The sequence below is a fragment of the Ovis aries genome, chromosome 1, assembly GCF_016772045.2.
Source record: "Ovis aries strain OAR_USU_Benz2616 breed Rambouillet chromosome 1, ARS-UI_Ramb_v3.0, whole genome shotgun sequence".
Lineage (NCBI taxonomy): Eukaryota > Metazoa > Chordata > Mammalia > Artiodactyla > Bovidae > Ovis > Ovis aries.
This window is the reverse complement of record NC_056054.1, coordinates 123,864,948-123,887,458: the sequence shown is the minus strand read 5'-3', so window position 1 is coordinate 123,887,458 and position 22,511 is coordinate 123,864,948. Positions and strand designations below refer to the sequence as shown.

Genomic DNA, 22,511 nt, shown 5'->3' with positions numbered 1-22,511 from the left:
AGGTTCCACCCTCAGATAAGGAATCTAGGCCAGTGATTTGCTGGTTGCTTAACAGCACCAAGAGCTGCCTTAATGCAAGTCAAGCCTGGCAGTGCCAGACTCTTGATTTGGTTCAATTAATTATTTAGGGCCCAAAGTGGTTGTCCTTTCTAGTCCTAGTCCACATCTTATCTTTCGAGGGTCCTGGGGGGAATCTGTTTTCTTGTCCGGATGCTGAGGGCCAACCAGCATTTGCGCAGGGACCTCAGGCTCCAGCCTCGTACTCTGTTTGTTTTGGAGCTGCATCAAGCCAGCAGGATGGATCGCTCTACTTGAACTCTAAAGATGTCCTGACCTTCCTCCCAGCCCCACAGCTCTGATAAGTGAGTAGGCCTTGAGTCCGGAGACCCACAGACATACTTGAATGATTTTACACAAATCAGCAGGGCCATCTCCTGGGCGAGCTCAGAGCAGCTCCGGAAGGGCCACCGGCCAGCGACGCAGGCATGGCCAACAGAACCAACACCTCTGCCCCATACTACAGCTACGAATACTACCTGGACTACTTGGACCTCATGCCCGTGGATGAGAAGAAGCTAAGCGCCAACAAACGTGAGTCCTGAACTGGGGAAGCTGGCCGATTGGAGGCTGGGGGTTGGCACAGATGGCTTTTCTCCATTCACTTATGAATCCCAGGATATCACGGGAAAGCCAGAATGGGACTCTGAACTCGTAGATAGAAGGGAATGGAGGGTGTATCTATTATCTTCTGTACTAAGTTGGAAACTAGCCTCTTGAGAAACTAAGACACTTTGGGAGCAGGCTACACTGGTAAGACAGATTTCTCAATAGAGTTATATTTGTCTAGGGGTCCAATAACTAGATGAGTTTCTCCAAACTGTATAGATTTCGAGTTTTCCCATTGTCTCCATGTAGATGTGGGAGCTACGGTGTTCACTTCTAAGATGTGCGACTAATTCTTATTAAAAATACCGAGCGACGCTTCATCTTCATGGTCTCATGAAGGACCACCAGACAAGTTAACAGCCTTTTCTTCATCTTAACCTGCCCAGTCTTTATCTTGAAGTAACTCGGTAGCTTCTCAATAATCTTCTCTGATTATTCTAGTTACTCCGACCAGATAACAAGTCAGACGAGGAAATGAGCATAAAAAAAAAAAAAAAAAAAAACAAAGTTCCAGGAACCCATCCTTTCTGCCTATCCTGAAGTCCCCCAGGTTTCAGGGACTTCACTACAATCACACAGTATGTCTGTCAAAAATTAATGTGTCCTTAGAAAGAACACAATGCTTCCCATATGAAAAAAAATAGTCTGTTACAAACCAGCTCAAAACTGAAATTCACTTCACTGGTGTTATTTAATAAAAGGAGGCAGAGCCCTGGCAGGGTCCTTGGGGAAAGTCCTATAGAATGTCTGGTTGGGAAGTGTTCCCTTTCCTATGTCATATCCACCTTCCAGAAGTGAAGGACTTCTGTTTCATGTTTGCTGAGGACTTCCTGTATTCCTGACACTGTAGCAAAACTTTTGGGGGGGGGGACAATAGATTTGGTGTGTTTTCTGATACAAGCTAAAAACCCATGAAATGAAAATGCAGAGTTTTTTCACATGCAACTCACAATATGGAAGACATAGAGTAATAGGGAGAAAGTGGCAGATCTGAAATAAAAGCCCACTCACAGATATTATCAAAAGTTCAGAACTTCAAGATCCATGCTGACCTGGACAATATATAGATGTGCATTTAGGAAGGACTTTTTAAAATGAACACAAATTAAATAAAATTCTAGCTCAGCTTCTGACGTCTCACTTATCACCTGGGCTCTGAAGTTGATCCTCGCTACTTTGTGTTGGGGGGCTGTTAGCAACTTTAGGAGCTTAGAACACATGATCTCAATTTCTGCCCTCACCTGTTACCCACAGGTAACTTACATTTCTTGGGGAGAAGGCTGGTTTTCTCTAAATTGTGTGTGAGGTTTGAGATGTTCTTTTTTTTTTTTTGGCACTTTGAACTAGAGTCAGACATTTACAACCTGGGGAGCTAGATATGAGGTCAAATAAGTTCTTCCTCAAATTCCCAAACCCAATAACAATTATTTCAGTAAGGAATCTTGCCAGAGAGACCAGTCACTGTCCCCACCCTGGACAACCTAGATGTTGAGGACTTTTGACACTCACAGGGAGAAGCCAGGCTCTGTGCCCCTCCTATGAAAAGTAAGTATCCACTGGTATTTTTACAGAAAGTATTCAAGTTATACACCTTAGGGGACTGGCTAAATAACTCTCCCATATCTGCATACAGACTATAGAAAACGTGATATCTACAATTTGAAGAAACCCACCCAGCTTACTGGAACTCCAAACAAATACATTAAACTCTATTAAGAAATACATTTTAAGGGAATTCCCTGGTGGTCTAGTGGTTGGAACTGGATGCTTTCACTGCCCAGGGTCCAGGGTTCAATTCCTGGTCAGAGATATATGATCCCACAGGCCATGTGGTATGGCCAAAAATAAACAAACAAACAAATAAATAAAGTTTTAAGTCTCATTTATTAAGAAAAAAGGGAATCCATCTTAAAAGAATATTCTGTCTCAAAAGTATCTTAGAAAGATACAGTGTATCACAAAAGTGTCTTAAGAAAAGTGTCTTAGAAAGTTAATTCTAAATTTATCACAAAGGCTGCCAAATACCATTTTATACCCAAGTCCTAGATATCAGGAATCTTTAATATCCACAGAGAGAGGTGCTTTTTCTGGACTCCCTTATTCCTGTTTGTGTCTCACATATCCCAGGCTTCATGCCCTGATTTTAATTTCTATTGTCTCTGGGAAAGAAATTTGGGGCTAGGCAAAATTCCTCCCCTGCTGGGGTGTTTGCACCTTAAATAGGTTAATTGTCTTGTTTTTGTTGTTGTTTTCTGGGTGACCAGCCATGGGCCAGTGACTCTGTTGAGTCTAGGTACATGGACTCTAAGCCTGTTGGCTGTAATTCTCATCTGAACTGTGCCGCTTACTAGCTCTGTGTCTTGGGTAAGTAAGTTAGCGAGGCCAGGCCAGATTCAGGAGGAGGGAATTAGATGGGTTCTAGTGCAAGAAGGGTTAAAAATTGGAGGCAGAGGACCTCCCTGGAGGCCCAGTGGTTCTGACCTTGTGCTTCCAGGGCAGGGGGCAGGGGTTCACTCCCTGGGAAACTCAGATCCTGCATGCCGTGTGGCACAGCCAAAAATAAGCAAAACAAAAAATTGGAGGCAGTCTTTTTAGTTCACCGTAAACAAGAAAAATATGGCAGATGGCAAGATGTGCTCCAAAGAAAAGTCAAATGGGAAACGTGGCTAGGAGAGCAGGGACCGAAGGGTGGAAGACGGCTGGTGAAGGCCTCACCTGTGGCCTGTGAAGAGGTGAGAAATTAAGTCTTGACGATGTCTTGGGAAGGAACCTATTAGGAACACCAAGGGCCAAGGCTCTGAAGCAGAGGAGTGCCTGGTATATTCCAGGAATGACAAAGAGACCGCAGTGGCTATTCCTTATATTTGGGGGAGCTACTTTTGAAAACTATCTTTTTCTCTTAAAATGGAAACCACTTTATTATTTCCTAAGTCAACACAACCCATCCATCAACAGGAAAAAAAAAAAAAAAAAGAAAAGAAATACGAGCTGCTGCTGCTGCTAAGTCACTTCAGTCGAGTCCGACTCTGTGCAACCCCATAGACAGCAGCCCACCAGCACCCTGCCACACACCCCTGCCCAGTCCCTGGGATTCTCCACGCAAGAACACTGGAGTGGGTTGCCATTTCCTTCTCCAAAGCATGAAAGTGAAAAGTGAAAGTGAGTTCGCTCAGTTGTGTCCAACTCCTAGCGACCCCACTGACTGCAGCCTACCAGGCTCCTCTGTCCATGGGATTTTCCAGGCAAGAGTACTACAGTGTGTTGCCATTGCCTTCTCCAAGAAATACAAGCAACTGATATGAAAAGACAGTAACAGAAGAAGCTCAAAGGGCCAAGGAACAGGAGAAAATGCTCAGTGTCATCAGGGAAATGCACTGGGAAAGAACAAGTAGGTACCATTTCACAACCACTCAATCAGTGAGAGTTAAAAGGCTGATATTTGAAGTGTTGGGGTAGGAAGGACAGAAATCAGTACCGTTAAATGCAGTTGATAGGATGAAACTTGAGTTCACCATTTGGGAGAGCAGCTTGGCAAGAACCAAAATAAGTTACAGACGTTCACAAGGCAGAGTCCTCGTCCCGGTGTCCGCCTAGGGAAGTGCGTACATGTGTCTACCAGGATGCAGGTATCTCAGTGTTCACTGCAGCACTGTCTGACAGTCAGAAAGTGGAAATGGCCTAATATCCATCAACAGGAGACGGGATAAATGAATGATGGTTATGTTACTACAGGCATGCTTAGTCAGTCATGTCTGACTCTTGTGACCCCATGTACTATAGCCCGCCAGGTTCCTCTGTCCACAGGATTTTTCAGGCGAGAATACTGGAGTGGGTTACCATTTCCTCCTCCAGGGGATCTTCCCAACCAAGGGATCGAACCTGAGTCTCCTGTGTCTCCTGCAGGAGACGTTCTTCTTTTCATTGTTCTCTATTTAATCTTATGAATAATTTATTTTATACTTAGTAGCTTAGAGAGTCACTTTATGGGGACATTTTATTACACAAGAAAGAAAATGTAATGAATGTTTACACATATGATTCATTCATCCCAATATTTCAATCAGCAAGGTCAATTCGCAGGCAGATTCTTTACCTGAATGTGTTATTACAACCACATTTAAAGATATATATAAAATATATTTTTATTTGTTTCCAGCTTTTTATTCATCTTATTTCTTTTACTTTCTTTTTTTTTTTTTTTTTTTTTGGCCTCATCACGCAACATGTGGGATCTTAGTTCCCCAAGTAGGGATTGAACCTGGGCCCCCTGCAGTGGAGGATTGGAGTCCCAACCACCGGACAACCTTGCAAGATGTTCAAATGCCTTTTCTAAAGTTGGATATGCCCCTCAGTAGATGACTTCACGCTACCTCTCAGTGGAGGACAGAGGAGGCTGGCAGGCTGCAGTCCATGGGGTCGCAGAGTCAGACGTGACTGATCAACTGAACAACAGCAACTACTCAGAAGAATATCAGTGCCTAGCCAACCAGGGTGGTTCTGCGTCTGTGTCCTCATATGCACACAGGCGTGCACACACATGCGCTGAAGCACATGCACAAGCGTGCCTATCCAGCCACACGCAACTGGACTCCTATTCTGTGTGCTGTTTGTAACAACTCCTGCCTGGAGCTGCTGAGGGGAAACAGAACTGGCGCAGGATAGAGAACAGTTACATTCCTGTATATAAAAGAGGGGCTTCCCAGAGGTGTTTTGGGAAGAAGAATAGATCCTCCAGGGGACAAGTTCTTGCAGGCCAGCCTCAGAGGATCCCCATAAGCTGTGGGAAATCATGTAAAACAGTAAGCAGGGAAGAGACAAAGCGCACTTTGCTTGCTAAAAATATGGCTTTGGTGGATATATACATGTGAGGGTCGGTAGGGTAGTGGTCACATGCGGGCAGGAAACGGCCATGCGCTGAGGCTGGAGGCATAAAGTTGAAAAGGTCCTTGGGACTTCCCTGGCCGTCCAGTGACTAAGACTCCATGCTCTGAGTTTGATTCCTGGTCAGGGAACTAGGCCCCATATGCCACAATTAAGACCTGGTGCATCCAAATAAATACATATATATTTAAAAATAAATAGATATATATTTTTAAGATAAGATATCTACCCTTAGGTGTTGACAGCCTAGGCAGGAACAGTTGCATACATGAATAAGAGTGCCCTGGTATTATAGAATACCGTATGGAAATAGACGTATGTGGGACTCATGGAAGCTGATAACTTAATGTCACCCAGCTGGATAGTCACAGATCCCAGACCTCAATTCCAGCTGCCAAGCCTCAGGACTCTTCCCAGGACACTTGTCATGATTAGGGGGCAGGTTCTCACCAGGATGTGGGATCCAGCAGAGCAGAAAGCTTTGTCCACCTGTCTGTCTGTCTGTCTCCCCACAGTTCAGAACAGTGCCGAGAACCCAGCAGGCACGCACACCTGGTGAGGATTTCTTCTTGGCTTGTACATGGCCACCTTCTTGTCATGAGCTCGAAGGGCTCTTCCCTGGTGTAAATGGAGAAAGAGGTCTCTTTCTCTTCTTATAAAGGCACTAATCCCATCATGAGGGCCCCACCCTCATGACCTCTTCTAAACCTAATTAGCTCTCAAGGCCACACCTGCAAGTACTATCACCCTGGAGATTAGGGCTTCCACATGTTGGGGTGGTAGGGACACGACCATTCAGTCTATAGTGGTACCTTTGTCTTAGCCATCAGCTGAAGCAGATAGAGACAATTCACCATACACATTCTGTTTCCTAGATATATTTCAAATAAGAGCTGGCTGTATATGCTATTTTGTACCTTGCTCTTACTGACCTCACTATCTTTTGTTTCCCTATGTTGTGAAATATTCTTTCACATGAACCTTGTAAGTAGCTGCCTATTGTTCTAGAAATTGGTGTCTTTGAACTTATAGAACGCTTCCAGGATATTGGTCTTAAAAGCAATGGCCCCAGGGAGAGGACTTCTTCCACTGCTATGTGTTAAGCGAAGAAGTCTTGCCTACTTTTGTCCTCAGTACTTGAATTCAAATAAGTTAATTTGAAAAAAGGAAAAAAGAAAAAGCCAGGAACTTCCCTTGTGGTCCGGGGGTTGAGGCTCTTCCTGGCAATGCAGAGGACACAGGTTTGATCCCTGGTCCAGGAAGATCCCACATGCCCTGGGGCAACTAAGCCCGTGTGCCACAACTACTGAGCCTGTGCTTTTTTTTTTTTTTTAGTTTTTTATTTTTAAATTTTACAATCTTTAATTCTTACATGCATTCCCAAACATGAACCCCCTCCACCTCCTCCCCATAACATCTTTCTGGGTCATCCCCATGCACCAGCCCCAAGCATGCTGCATCCTGCGTCAGACATAGACTGGCGATTCAATTCACATGATAGTATACATGTTAGAATGTCATTCTCCCAAATCATCCCACCCTCTCCCTCTCCCTCTGAGTCCAAAAGTCCGTTATACACATCTGTGTCTCTTTCCTGTCTTGCATACAGGGTCGTCATTGCCATCTTCCTAAATTCCATATATATGTGTTAGTATACTGTATTGGTGTTTTTCTTTCTGGCTTACTTCACTCTGTATAATCGGCTCCAGTTTTATCCATCTCATCAGAACTGATTCAAATGAATTCTTTTAACGGCTGAGTAATACTCCATTGTGTATATGTACCACAGCTTTCTTATCCATTCATCTGCTGATGGACATCTAGGTTGTTTCCATGTCCTGGCTATTATAAATAGTGCTGCGATGAACATTGGGGTACATGTGTCTCTTTCAATTCTGGTTTCCTCGGTGTGTATGCCCAGAAGTGGGATTGCTGGGTCATAAGGTAGTTCTATTTGCAATTTTTAAGGAATCTCCACTGTTTTCCATAGTGGCTGTACTAGTTTGCATTCCCACCAACAGTGTAGGAGGGTTCCCTTTCTCCACACCCTCTCCAGCATTTATTGCTTGCAGATTTTTGGATCGCAGCCATTCTGACTGGTGTGAAGTGGTATCTCATTGTGGTTTTGATTTGCATTTCTCTAATAATGAGTGATGTTGAGCATCTTTTCATGTGTTTGTTAGCCATCCGTATGTCTTCTTTGGAGAAATGTCTATTTAGTTCTTTGGCCCATTTTTGATTGGGTCATTTATTTTCTGGAGTTGAGCTGCAGAAGTTGCTTGTATATTTTGAGATTAGTTGTTTGTCAGTTGCTTCATTTGCTATTATTTTCTCCCATTCAGAAGGCTGTCTTTTCACCTTGCTTATATTTTCCTTTGTTGTGCAGAAGCTTTTAATTTTAATTAGATCCCATTTGTTTATTTTTGCTTTTATTTCCAGAATTCTGGGAGGTGGATCATAGAGGATCCTGCTGTGATTTATGTCTGAGAGTGTTTTGCCTATGTTCTCCTCTAGGAGTTTTATAGTTTCTGATCTTACATTTAGATCTTTAATCCATTTTGAGTTTATTTTTGAGCCTGTGCTTTGCAACAAGAGCAGCCACCGCAGTGAGAGGCCTGAGCATCCCAACTAGAGTAGCCCCTTGCTTGGTGCGACTAGAGAAATCCCACACCCAGCAGCAAAGACCCAGCACAGACACAAATAAATAAATTTAAAAGAGCCTAAAAATGCAAAACCAGAACTCTCCCTCATCCAAAGTCTGTGCTCCCATATCACTGTATCACTTTTGTTTCTTATAATGATCGGCAGAAGCAACATCAGGCTGTCTCAGGGATGCTCTGTTACTTGGCTTTGAAGGCAGAGGAAGGTAGGTGCGAGTCCAGGTGAGCTTGGAGAGAGGTCAGCCACAGAAAGCAGGTGACCTCCATTGCTGACAGATGCGACTTTCTCTCCTTGCCAGTTTCTCTGGGTTGGATTTCCATCCCAGTCAAACAAATCACAAACCATCACGCCCCAGGTCTGTGCACATGAATGACAGAAAGATGCTTTAGAGGGAAACAGAGAGGCAAAGCTCTCCCTCAGACCACCTCACCAGAAGGTCACCTGGGGCAGCAGGTTGACATGGCGAAGGCCAGATGGGGTTCGACTTATGTCAAATTGAGAAAAAGACAAAATAGAAGGAAAAAATACCCGAGTTCATGTGTTAACCTAACAAGCAGGAAGGATTTTAAGATTTTTGTGTTCATACCCAGATGGTGCAATTTATTCCATCATGGTTGGATGGATAATTGGAAAGATCTCGGGATGCAGACACATTTTTATGAGCCTTCAACGCCGAGTTGAAGGCTGTGGGTTGCCCTTCCTCAGGGAAGGCTTGAAATCTGGTGTGTGATTCTGTTACAGGGACTTCACAAAGATTGTCACCCCTGTGATTTTTAGACATGGCTTCTGTTTCATGGAAATGTTAAGAATCTCCCCAACACTGTCAAAAAGGTGGAAAACAGAAATCCGTCTCCTGAGACCCTGCCTGAACAAACTGATTCCACATTTGATTCTGTTCCCTTTTCAGAGGCTAGGCTCTGGAGAGAAAAGAGACAATCTCATATTCCCATCTTACAGTGACAATACAGATAATGTTAATACGATGAGTCTCCAAATACTGGTTGAATGCTCCCTTGCAGGGAGTATCGAGGTGGATTGGTTTCCCTTGGGTAGTGCCTGGCCTTACTGCTGTATTATTTACCTCTTAGGTCAGTATGCCTCCTTCCTTTAATTACCAGTTAGAAAGAATTTGTCATAGCCCACACCGACTTCTGCTGAGGCACTGCCTCTGGCAGCTTCAATAATAAGGCAGTCTGTTCATCTGCTTCTCCAACAGCTGGGAGAAGAAGAACAAAAACACATCACTAACCAATCTCTTCTGAACAATCACTAACCAATTTCTTCTGAACACAGCGAATAGACTTTGGGGTAAAGACTGATTTCTATAAATCTTCTCTTCTGGCCAGAGCAATCAAGTGCGGGTTGTTGTGGCTGTTCAGTCACTCAGTCATGTCCAACTCTTTGCGACCCCATGGACTTCAGCACACCAGGTTTCCCTGTCTTTCACTATTTCCCAGAGTTTGCTCAAACTCACGTCCATCGAGTCGATGATGCTATTCATCTCTTTCAGTCGCAGCAAACAAGTTCAGGTTACAACTTTTCCTTTTTTGGGTTGTGCTGGGTCTTCGTTGTGGCACTGAGTTGCAGCATGCAGCTGGGCTTCTCTTGTTGAGGATCAGGGGCTCTAGAGCACCCAGGCTCTCTAGTTTCAGTGGGCTTAGTAACCCTGCAAGTATGTGGGATCTTAGTTCCCCAACCAAGGATCCATCCCTTGAAAGGTGGATTCTTAACCACTGGACCACTGGGGAAGTCCCAGAACTTTTATTATGATGTCTAAGCCTTCTGCAGACGGTCAGTTCCATGGGTACGATGTAAGCACTGAAAGGGATTTTTAAACAAAGATTGAGAATGTAATCTTGGAGCAAATTTCCCATCAAGCTAGCCTCATATGGAGCTGTCGTACTTGAGTGAGTCCATGATTCCTCAAAACCTGCTTGGTACTCGTCCTTTGGAACTGACTTTGGTGGCTCTGACACATTCTATGAAATGTCCACAGTGATACATTATGTATTTCTTTGGAAGATGGATTTGCTTCCAGTAAACAGTTTAAATCACCCATAAACCAATCAGGTGAATGAAATTAAGTGATTGGTACCATTTGGGTATTGAAAATAAGATATGATCTCAAAAAAAAAAAAGATGCTCTCATAAAGTGGCAAGATTGGTGTGTGTGTGTGTGTGTGTGTGTGTGTGTGTGTGTGTGTGTATCCTTGAAGGTAATTCCAAAAGAAGAATTTATAAATGTTTGATCAACACAGGTATTTTAGGAAATTTACAAGGCTCTACAGTAGAGAGGGCTTCCCTCGTAGCTCAGTCGGTAAAGAATCTGCCTGCCATGCAGGAGACCTGAGTTCAGTTCCCGGGTCAAGAAGACCCCCTGGAGAAGGAAATGGCAGCCCACTCCAGGATTCTTGCCTGGAGAAGTCCACGGACAGAGGAGCCCAGCAGGCTCTAGTCCATGGTGTCGAAAGAGGCGGACACGACTTAGCAACCAAACCACCACCACCACCACAGTAGAGAGGGGATGATTATTTTGAAGGTCAGCATTTATTTGGAATTGTCAGTTTTGGTATGTTCATTTAAGAAGTCATTTATTGATTTTTGTCCAGATTCAATGCAGAAAATTGGTTACTTTAATGGAGTACCAGATAAAACAGACTTTGATTTCTCTCTCATGTAAAAGTTTGCAGGGCAGAGTGGTAGGTCAGCTCTATGAAGTCTTCAAGGACTGGCTTTGTTTCAGCTCACACCTCTGTCATCCCTGGGATGTGTCCTCACCATCACGTTCCAATCCTGGCTATAGCCATCACATCCGTGTTCTGGGCAGCAAAATGGAGTAAGGGAATATGAAGGAATGCATGTGTTAGAAATCCAGCCATCTCCGCAGGACTCCTAGAAGCCGGCCTGCAAATGCTCCATTCACATCTCATTGGCCAGAACCTTGTCACATGACCATACTAACTGAAAGGGAGGCTGGGAAATACAGTCTTTATCTCAGGCAGCCATGTGCCTAGCTACAGGAGGGGTTCTATTACTATGGAAGCAGGTGAAGGATTGACAAGAACAATTACCTTTACGTTTACGTAGCTTACGTTTTAGGGCGCTTGAAGGAAGCAGCGACATCACGTGCCACAAAACCCTCTTAACAGAAATAATGATTTTAATTCTATGTACAGATCATTTCACAACCATCACATGAGGAAATCCTGCCATGGGCATTGTTTACGCATATTATTTTATTTAATTTGCATAACATCCTATATAACACACACTATCATCCCCATTTAACTGATGAGGAAACAGATTTAGAGATGCAAAAATCTCAGATGGCTTGGGATCAAAAAGCTAGGAAATAGTCGTCAGAATTTGAACTCAAAATCGACCTCCTCCAGAGTCTAGGCTCTCAACCCCATTATTATCCCCCAGGAAGGGAAAAATCTTGCTGTTAACTTTCTCCTGGGACTCTGGAGAAGAGGGAAGGGAAGGGGAGTTTTCCATGACTGAACCAGTTTTATTGTCAAGCCAGTCTGGCGCTTCTTGTTGTAAAGACAAGCTCTGGGTTGTTTCAACATTTCCCACCCTGGAGAATGACAGCTCTTGCCCTTGTAACAAAATGTTCTTTCCAAGCACTTAGGCTGACCCTTTAGGAGGAAGAGGAAAAAACCCTATTTTCTTGGCTGCTTTTTCAAAAGCACATGATGAAAGAGAACGCCGTGCAGGAAACGGCTGGTGTCTGCTGCTCGCTCTTTTGGTCTGACAAAATTAAAATTTCACTTCTCAGAAGACTCTGTGTTCTGGAAGAGGTGTCATCTCATTTCCTGCTCAGCATCTGGAGATAATGACCAAGGGCTAGGACAGACAGAGTGAGCCTGGGAGACAGGAAAGGGCGTCTGAACTGCTCAATTTCTGATGCTGTTTTCTTCGACGCTCTGATGGAACTTATCTAGGTACCAAAGACCTCAAATCCTGCATTTTTTTTAAAATGAAAGAAAAAGAGTGTTAGTGTCTGCAGAAATCTGAAACTTCCTTAAACATTAGAACTCCCAAACCATATTTTCTGAGAACATATATACTCTTACACTTTGAGGGTTAGACAATAAATTGTGACTCTTTAGGACAGAGTTGAATTAAAGCAGGTTCTGGGGAATAATACACAGTGAGCAGACAAGGAACACTTCGAAAGTCAGGGGCTTCTTTTGATTGACATATGCACACTACTATATATAAAATAGAAAACTAATAAGAACCTACTGTATAGCACAGGGAAATCTACCCAATATTCTGTAACGGCCTATATAGGAAGAGAATTTGAGAAAGAGTGTATATCGTGTCTGATTCTTTGCGACCCCATGGACTGTAGCCTGCCAGGCTCCTCTGTCCTTGGAATTCTCCAGGCAAGAATACTGGAGTATGTAGCCGTTCCCTTCTCCAGGGGATCTTCCCAACCCAGGGATCGAACCCAGGTTTCCTGCATTGCAGGCAGATTCTTTACCAGCCGAGCCACCAGGGAAGCCATGTGTATATGTATGTATGTATATAAGTATATATACATATATATATATATAGAGAGAGAGAGAGAGAGAGAGAGATGACTCACTTTGCTGTACACCTGAAACTAACACAATATTTGGCTATGTTAGGAGCTTGCTTTGTTTGGGTTTTTATAGCTTTTTTTGCTTTCTGGAAGACAAGATGTTCCAGGCTCATTTTGTAGACTTCTTATCCCAGATTGTGGATTTTTAAAAATTTTTTAAAAAAGAAGCTTAGTACAGACAGCAGCAACCTCATTTCCTGTTTTCCAGGAGCCCGTGCATCCCCTTTAACAGTGTGATGCTGCAGGGCAGGCCAGCCATTTCTCAGATCAGGGACAGAAAGCAGAGAGGGTGTGAGTCAGCCTGGGGGGCTCTGCAGTCCTTGCCTCTCTGCAGTGTGAGTGCCAACTTGCTGATACATTTCAAGGTGGTGGAGTCCATGAGGCCTTTTGCCAATACTGCATCTTTTCCTTATTACCTGTTTTTGACACTTTTAGGATTTAAAATCAACTCTTATAAGGTTTTAGTTTCTCCCTCTAGCTGTCTTGGGTCATAGAGGGCAGAGGTAACAATTTTACTCAATAATTACTATTTACCCCACACATCTCTAATCATTCACCCATTCAGTTATTTGTTCATTTATTTACCCATTTATTAGCACTTTTTAACTTGAATACATCACAGAAATCTCTTTTGTTTGAACAGAACCCAACAGAAGGCAGGGCAGGACTAGTGCTGGTGATGTAGCAAGAGTGTCGAGGAGGATGCTGGTGGACAGATGCAGAATCCTAAAGGGGGCCAGCGATTTCTGGTGGGCGAGGTTGGCCTCCTCGGGGTCCTTAGCAGCTCCCAGCAAAGCCTGACTTGCATAGGCGCTTACCACATGCCTGTTGATTGCCATCCTTCAGTGGTTTCCTTGGGTCGTGCACGTGGGTGCCTAGCATATCCCAGTCTGGGGCATCTTGTCCTGGGGCGAGAGTGTGTCTGGGATAAGATAGTTGCAGAGACTAATTATGAACCCAGTATGCTTTCCTGGTGGCTCAGTGGTAAAGAATCTGCCCACAATGCAGGAGACATGGGCTTGATCCCTGGGTCAGGAAGATCCCCCGGAGAAGGAAACGGCAACCCACTCTAGTATTCTTGCCTGAAGAATCCCATGGACTGAGGAGCCTGGTGGGTCACAGTCCATGGGGTCACACAGAGTTGGACGCGACTTAGCTACTAAAACAATAATAATTCTGTGCCCAGAGCCATAGAAACAAACAAGAGAAACAAACACACTCCTACAGTTCCCTAGCAACTTGCTGAATGTTTTGACCCAGAGCCCTGGATAAAGGTACCTCCCAAACCGCCAGGTTCCACCAGGTTCTACCAGGGCCCAGAAGAGGCTGAGCATCCTTCTTGATTTTCCTGTGTGTTTCACCTCCAGCCACTGATACAGCCACAGTGGTGGCTGCAATGGTGCTTTTTCCTCCTGCCACAGCTCCCCAGCTGGCCCTGTGCCCCGAAAAGAGAGGGACCATCTCTTTTCACCTCCAGCAGCCTGGCTGGGGCAGCCTTGGGTAACATCTCCACAGTCTGGCCCTCTCCGGAGGAGGTTAGCAGCATTGTTTGGTGCATATCATTTTTCTAAGTCTCTGATCTTGGGGTCTTTGAAGCGGTCCCCAACTGGGCTGATTGCAGAAGGCTCCTGGTAGGGGCTGCAGTCCTCACAGGAGAGGGGAGGCTGTCCTGCCACATAAAATTGCTCACAGCACTTTCTTCTTCCTGGGAGGAAGGAAGAAGGGAAAACCCACTCTCTGAGCAACAGAAGCAGCCAAAAAATCAAGTCCGGGGTGGGGGGTAGGGGTGGCGTGGGAACAGTTTCATTTACTGGTTTTTCCCTCAGTCATCACCCTAAACTGACCCAGTGACTAGTTGCTCTGGGAAAAAGCCAGGTCCCTGCTGCCTCTTTCCTTCCCAAGGTTATCATCATTTTTCATTGTTATTATTATTTTGGCTGTGCTGAGTCTTCGTTGTGGCACAGTGCTCTCTACTTCTGGAGCAGGCTCGGTTGCCCTGTGGCATGTGAGATCTTAGTTCCCTGACCAGGGATTGTACCCATGTACCCTGCATTGGGTGTTGCTAGTGGTAAAGAACTGCCTGCCAAGGCAGGAGACGTATGAAACGCGGGTTCGATCCCTGGGTTGGAAAGATCCCCTGGAGGAGGGCATGGCACCCCACTCCAGCATCCTTGCCTGGATAATCCCCACGGACAGAGGAGCCAGAAGGGCCACAGTCCATGGGGTCACACAGAGTCGGACACGACTGAAGTGACTCAGCACACAGACATGCATACGGTGCACTGGAAGGCAGATTCTTAACCACTAGACCACCAGGGGAGCCCCTCAGGGTGATTATTGACGGGAAAATCTCCGGGTCACTTACTGAGAAGGCTCTCTCCCGGAGTCCCAGTTCCGCAGCACATGGGGACCGTGGGGCACGGGAGATCACACTGACATCAACATGTATGTCCCCACCCACAGACTCGATCGCCATCGCCTTCTGGGTGAGCCTGGCAGCTTTCCTGGTTTTTCTCTTCCTCATCCTTCTCTACATGTCCTGGTCAGGCTCTCCACAGACGAGGTAAGGACAGGGGTGTGTGGCTAAACAGGGGGCCACTGTGTCCGAGGCAGAATACTCTTTGGCCATGAAAAGGAATAAAGCCTTTTGATTCATGCTACCTGGATGAACCTCAGAAACACTGTGCTAGTGAAGGAAGGCAGACATGAGTCACTGTGTGACTCTGCGGATGTGAAGTGTGGCAGAAGAGACAAACTCAGAGACGGAAGATTTAGTGGTTGCCCAGGGCTGGGGAGGAGCAAAGGAAGGCGACTGCTCAGGGGTAGGGGGTTTCTTTCACGGTCGTGGTAATGGTCTCACTACAGGGAACAGACTAAAGATGGCTGGATTTTGCATTTTAGCTCTGGTATGTATAGAACATACCTCCGTTAAGCTGCTGCATATAATGAAGCCAAGGCGATCCTGTGCCAATCAGGTCACCAGTTCACCAGGAAAGCGAAGACCCTCATCTACGGCCACCTTCTGTTTTCAGATGCCTACTGTGTACCTCTGTGCTTCAACTGGAGGCAATCCACACGTTCCAAGCAGTAATTAGAGCTGAGCTCACTAGACGTTCACTCCTGTGTTCATGCAGTTGGCCTCCCACACTCAATTTCCCTCGGCTTAATCCACCCAAGACAGCCACCGCTGTCCTAAGAACGACGCTTCCAAGGGGCTCTATACCACCGGTCTCCCTGCCATAGCTGATGGGACCAGGGATGGGCAACTAACCCAGAGAGGGTGACTGAGGGCTAGCCATCGCCCTTGGAAATGTGCGGCCTGGCAGGATAATAGCTGGGCTCAGGAGGCACTGATGTGTCCAGAGGAAGACCTGGGGGGTGGGGGTGGGGGTGGCTGGCTGAGCCCCTATTCTGGACCAAGTCGTGGGGACTGGGAACCAGGAGTTGGCACAGGAAGCTGGGGGCAGGGAGAGGTGAGCAGAGCTGTTCTGAGAGGAAGGGAAGAGTAGTCTCCAAGCTTTTGAGGGAACCAGAGGGCAGCCCCTGTGCCTGGGGCTGGGGGTGGGGGCTCACAGCCAGGCCCCTGAGGATCTGAAGATGGATAGGCTTGCCTCGGGGGTTGAGGGGGTGCTCTATTTCTTCTAGCCCCTCCCCCACCTGCCCATCCAGAGTGTCTCACCCACCAGGTCGTTCAGGGCCCCTCGGTCCCATGTGGGAGGCGTGGGAGGCAGGGACCAGTTTTGGAGCAGAGAGGAGACCTAGTCCTTTAGCTTTCAGAGCTCACACTGAAGCTAAGCAGGTTCTCACCCTCAAGAGACATCCTGATGGACCAGCCCAAGAAATCGCCTCTGTCTTCTTACTCTTCTGAGGTGACCTGGAGCCAGCCCTGCGCTAAGGACCACCAGCTCCTGTCCCAGCGGAGGGTTCCAAGGTCCAGTGGGCACATGGGGGTCTCTCCCATCTCCTGAGCTACGATTTGACAACAGGACAAAATGAGGATACTGTTCCCCGCCCCCCACCCCTGACCGGCCACGTGGCTTGCTAAACAAAACACTCTCCAGGGACTTCGTGACAGACAAGGAATGCTCCCTGTTGTAGACACGTGTTCCCGGAAAAAAACTCACTCAGAAGGACAATGCAGATAGTGGAGTGCAGTTTATTACACCCGCGGGCCCAAGGCAGAGTCTCCTCTTAGCCAAGGACCCCGAGCAGTTTTTGTGAAAACCTTATATACCCTAAGTGTATGTGCCCAAACCCACTTCCCCAAATTCCCTGAAACTAGTCTGAACAAAGGAAAAGAAAGATACTATCAAAGTTAACCTGTGATTCATATGCCTTAAGCCTAGGTAGTTAACAGTGGACAATTATCAATAGGCCTGTGGTCATACCCCAATAAGCATAATAAAATGTATGATTCTACTCAGTTACACAGATACTTAGGGTACTCTTTCAGGCGATGGAGAGCCCTGGGGCTCTTCCTTCCGGAGGCCTGGTTTCCCAGTTGGCATGTCTTTTCCAGAGATACTGGGCATATAGCTCAAAGTCCAGTCAGGCCTAAGATGGGAGTCCTGCTTTCAAGATAAAGCCTGTTCTGTCTGCTTCCTCCTTCACTCAGGGAGGGCCAATGGGTCCTAAGTCAGATTTCAGAAAGAGAATACTGAGTTGCTTCCCAAAGAGGCATTCTTCCCATGCTGAAACCAAACAAAAACTATTTAACAAAAAAGATCGTGCTAGCGTCGTCTGAGTCCCTCTGGAAGGAGGCCCTGCTTCCCTGCGCTCCCCTTCCTGACCCTCTTCATTCACGTTACAGTTGTAACCACGTGGCCTAGCTCTCTAGCTCAGACACCGATCAGTTCATGGTCTCCTCTCACGCTGACGCCATGAGGCAGTTGTTACTGTCATCCCGTTTCACTGATGGAACCGAAGGCAGGTGGCCTGCCCACCGCCCCGGCACCTCAAGGGCAGGAGGGTCCATCCAGGGAGAACGTGTCTCTGGCTGGGACACGAGTTGGCTTGAGGCACAGACAAGACGAGCTGCACTCACCCACGTGGGTGGACGGAAGGTTGACCAGATACCCCTCCGTCCCCCTGCCCCCCCAGCTGTGAATGGACACACCGGGTCAGCGGGAAAGCCCCGACGTCAAGGTCACCATGGAGCACTTCCTCGTCTCTTCTATTTCTCGACCGAGGTAACCTCGGTGAGCCAAGCTGACCCCCACCCCACCCCCGGGCCTGCTCCCCCAGCAGAGGGGCTCTGGCCTGGGGAGAACTTCCTCCTTAGGCTTTGGCCAGGCAGGAGGTCCCCAGGAAGGACTCTTCCCTTGGAGGCTTGGATGTCTTCTCCCATCTGCTCTGTCCACAGGAACGCCACCCAGGAGCCCCCAACATGTCCCTGGAGTCTTGGCCTCAACCTCCCGCTCTACGTCTGGAGGCAACCCCAGCACCCCAGGCCCCCCCCGGGGGACCCTGCAGCCTCCACCGAGCTCGGTCGAGGAACCAGACGCCGGAGCATCCCGGCCTGTCCAGCAGCTGCAACGAGAGAGACCCTCCACCTCGGCGCCCCCAGGACTACCCTGCTCTCCTCTGGGAACTGGCCCTCGGTGGGGACCTACAGGGCACCAGCTGACGTCAGCAACACGCCCAGTGAGCCTCCCCTGTAGACAGAACCTCTCGATGGGAGAACCAACACCCCATACCCACGTGCCCTCTGAAAGCCTGTTTATGTAGCGGGACAGGCAAGTGGGTCAAGAATGACTCCACCAGGGGGCACGTGTAAGCATTTATCCTGGGCTGACAGCCAGACCCAGCCAACCGAGGGAAATAGGCACAAATACTGCTCCTTTTTATTTAGTGCACTCACCACTTACGTTTGCGTTGAGCACAGAAAAACAAAATACATATGAATGAAAATGAAAATGTATTCACTAATCTTTACTATGTCACCTTTTAGTTTCAGCTACTACTTCTGCAAGATTCTTTTTATAACTGACTCATTCACCTGGCTGATCTGTGCCTCTTTTAGGGCACCTGGGAAGGGCCTGCCAGGTTCCCCTCCACGCCCCTGCAGCACCCAGCCGGCCAGGCTTGCTGACTGTGGTCAAGGGACCCAAGCCACACCTTCCATGCAGCCGGGTCCAGCCGGCAGGGCCTGAGCCCAGGTGGCAGGAGGGTCCCGTGCTGGGTGTGACTTCATGTGACCTGAGACCCCCGAAGGACCTAGTTCTCTAGGGCCTGAGTTTCCTCCAGGCAAATTGTCCGGAGCCAGCATCACACCATGAAGCCCACAAACCCCACCCCACCCCATCCCAAGTGACTGAAAAATAATTCTGCCAGGTTAGGGCCAGGCTCGGCCGGCCAGACCCAGGGGCAGTGGGTTAGAAGGGAAGATGGGGAAAGGGACACTGATGGGCTCCAGAGATGCACAAAGGGAGAAAGGACCACATGGCCTTTCCAACTTGAATCTAAACATAGCATTCTGGCTTCAGAATATTCTAAGAACACCACTGTGGGTATTTTGCAGGGGAAGGAATAGAAGTGAACACTCCTTGCCTTCTAGATGATCAGCCTGACTTGTAGGAAGGGGATAAATGCACAGAGCATTACTCCTGTCTTGTTAAGAACTTTCAGTCAGTCAGTCAGTTCAGTTTCTCAGTCGTGTCCGACTCTTTGCGACCCCATGAATCGCAGCACGCCAGGCCTCCCTGTCCATCACCAACTCCTGGAGTTCACCCAAACCCATGTCCATTGAGTCCAGGATGCCATCCAGCCATCTCATCCTTGGTTGTCCCCTTCTCCTCCTGCCCCCAATCCCTTAGGATCAGGGTCTTTTCCAATGAGTCAGCTGTTTGCATCAGGTGGCCAAAGTACTGGAGTTTCAGCTTCAACATCATTCCTTCCAATGAACACCCAGGTCTGATCTCCTTCAGAATGGACTGGTTGGATCTCTTTGCAGTCCAAGGGACTTGCAAGAGTCTTCTCCAATATCACAGTTCAAAAGCATCAATTCTTTGACGCTCAGCTTTCTTTATAGTCCAACCCTCACATCCATACATGACCACTGGAAAATACATAGCCTTAACTAGACGGACCTTAGTTGGCAAAGTAATGTCTCTGCTTTGGAATATGCTATCTAGGTTGATCATAACTTTCCTTCCAAGAAGGAAGCAGCTTTTAATTTCATGGCTGCAGTCACCATCTGCAGTGATTTTGGAGCCCCCAAAAATAAAGTCTGACACTGTTTCTACTGTTTCCCATCTATTTCCCATGAAGTGATGGGACCAGATGCCATGATCTGCCTATCTGAGGTTATTGATATTTCTCCTGGCAATCTGGATTCCAGCTTGTGTTTCTTCCAGTCCAGCATTTCTCATGATGTACTCTGCATATAAGTTAAATAAGCAGGGTGATAATATACAGCCTTGACGTACTCCTTTTCCTAGTTGGAACCAGTCTGTTGTTCCATGTCCAGTTCTAACTGTTGCTTCCTGACCTGCATACAAGTTTCTCAAGAGGCAGGTCAGGTGGTCTGTATTCCCATCTCTTTCAGAATTTTCCACAGTTTATTGTGATCCACACAGTCAAAGGCTTTGGCATAGTCAATAAAGCAGAAATAGATGTTTTTCTGGAACTCTCTTGCTTTTTCCATGATCCAGCGGATGTTGACAATTTGATCTCTGGTTCCTCTGCCTTTTCTAAAACCAGCTTGAACATCAGGAAGTTCACAGTTCACGTATTGCTGAAGCCTGGCTTGGAGAATTTTGAGCATTACTTTACTAGTGTGTGAGATGAGTGCAATTGTGCGGTAGTTTGAGCATTCTTTGGCATTGCCTTTCTTTGGGATTGGAATGAAAACTGACCTCTTCCAGTCCTGTGTCCACTGCTAAGTTTTCCAAATTTGCTGGCATATTGAGTGCAGCACTTTCACAGCATCATCTTTCAGGATTTGAAACAGCTCAACTGGAATTCCATCACCTCCACTAGCTTTGTTCGTAGTGATGTTTCCCAAGGCCCACTTGACTTCGCATTCCAGGATGTCTGGCTCTAGGTGAGTGATCACACCATCGTGATTATCTGGGTCGTGAAGATCTTTTTGGTACAGTTCTTCTGTGTATTCTTGCCACCTCTTCTTAATATCTTCTGCTTCTGTAAGAACCTTAAGTCATTATATATATTTAAAAAACAACAGCAAAGAGTCTAAAGGACACTGGAGGGAAACAGGTATAAACGCTTAAACTGGAGCCAAGCCATTCCCAGGGCTATAAACCTTACATGGTTAGCTGCTCAGTTGTGTCCGACTCTGCAACCTCATAGATTGTACCCCACCGGGCTCCTCTGTCCGTGGTGATTCTCCAGGCAAGAATACCGGAGTGGGTTGCCATGACTTCCTCTAGGGGATAAATGCCGTAAGGGTAAATAAACAGCCACCTCCCTGGTGACAGACCAGGAATGCTGTGTGCCGACGTGGCACGAGGGTACGTGCAGAGCTTCAAATGAACAGGACCGAATTCTACCTGGCATGAAATTTGTGAAATTTCATATTCAATTTGTGTCAGCTACAATATCAATTTATCTAGGAGTCTTAAAAGTAAATCCTGACCTCTAAGATGCAGGTTTCTGTAGAATAAAAATAGTCTGTGATTCAGTCAAGAAAAATGAAACACCAAACCTAACAAAAATAGACATTTATTAATGTTATAAAATTCAAAATCCTTGCTTTCAAAAGGAATTTTTAAAAATATAAAGCTGTCTTTTCCAAGCAGAAGACAAAATAGTTTTATGCTTTAAGAATTTAGTACAGCATCCTTTTATTTAGTAAAATAACTTTAACACAATCCCGGAAAGGCTTGTTTATTCAAAAAATTACATAGAACTTTGCTGCGACTTCTTATGAAAAGGAAACATGACCCATCTGTCTTCAGGCTCCTGTGTCTCATATACTTTTAGACATTTCAACTTCAGGGTTACCTCAGTTTGAGGTATTTCTCTGAGGAACAGCAAGCGCCGTAGAGGAAGGGTCTCCCTGAGCGGGGCTCGTGGGCCTAGGGCCACCCAGGCCACCTGTAACCCTGACCTCTCTGCATACACGGTCCTTTGAGCTTCTTCTGTATCAGTCATCTAAAGGAAACCAAGGCTTCCTGTCAGAACAGCAGGTCGACACGTACAGCCTGCGTCTCACAGGCCCTCCATGGAAATCCTCAACTCAACTTGACTCCTGGAACCTGGAGCTGGAGGTGCCAGCCGCAAGGGTCAGGTGTTGGGGACAGTGGCCGCGATGTCCCTGCAGAGCCGGACGATGGCCTCCTCATCGCCCCCTCCTGAGTTCTCCACGGCGTCAAGGACCATCCGGACATGGCTCAGGAGGGTGTCTGGCCGCTGGGCCCCCAGCCAGATGTCCTTAATGTACAAAGACACCAGGAATGCGGCAGCAGCTGAGGAAGGGACAAGGAGGCCATTAGGACGCAAGCTGGTCAGCTGGGAATGAGCTGCCCACCCCACGCACAGTGACCTGGGGCTCGCTCGGCCCCAGGTGGCAACCTGCAGTGAGTGTGCGGATATGTTAGTCCTGCCTGTACTTAACTGCTGGGTTCATCTTTCCTGTTCGTTTTAAAACTTCTCTCTTTTCTCACGTGATGACTGTGTGTTGAATGTAAACCTCTTCCTTGGTGCTGACCCACCCAGGCCAAGAACCGCAACTAAAGTTTGGGAGGGT

General features: G+C 46.8%; 2 protein-coding genes across 4 annotated transcripts in view; one reads left to right on the top strand and one right to left on the bottom strand.

Annotated features, from left to right (window-relative positions):
* Positions 1-384: 384 nt before the first annotated feature.
* On the top strand, positions 385-22,432 carry MRAP (melanocortin 2 receptor accessory protein). 3 transcript variants are annotated; one of them, XR_009597747.1, is made up of 4 exons: positions 385-591; positions 15,266-15,365; positions 15,704-17,991; positions 18,165-18,718. XR_009597747.1 is itself a non-coding variant. In XM_027978362.2 (4 exons), exons 1-4 carry the CDS (start codon positions 486-488, stop codon positions 18,527-18,529), a joined length of 660 nt encoding a protein of 219 aa, XP_027834163.2. In that variant the 5' UTR covers positions 385-485; the 3' UTR covers positions 18,530-18,718. The 3 variants fall into 3 exon arrangements, 2 of the variants coding, with proteins under 2 accessions (XP_027834163.2, XP_012041776.3); XM_027978362.2 differs by having other exon boundaries at positions 17,903-17,991; XM_012186386.5 differs by lacking the exon at positions 15,704-17,991 and having other exon boundaries at positions 18,165-22,432.
* Positions 21,469-22,511, bottom strand: part of URB1 (URB1 ribosome biogenesis homolog) — a 76,062-nt gene continuing 75,019 nt past the window's right edge. The window contains exon 39 of the mRNA XM_027978333.3: positions 21,469-22,230. Within this exon, the coding sequence (XP_027834134.2) occupies positions 22,049-22,230 (182 nt within the window). The 3' untranslated portion in view covers positions 21,469-22,048. The remainder of the gene's footprint in view (positions 22,231-22,511) is intronic.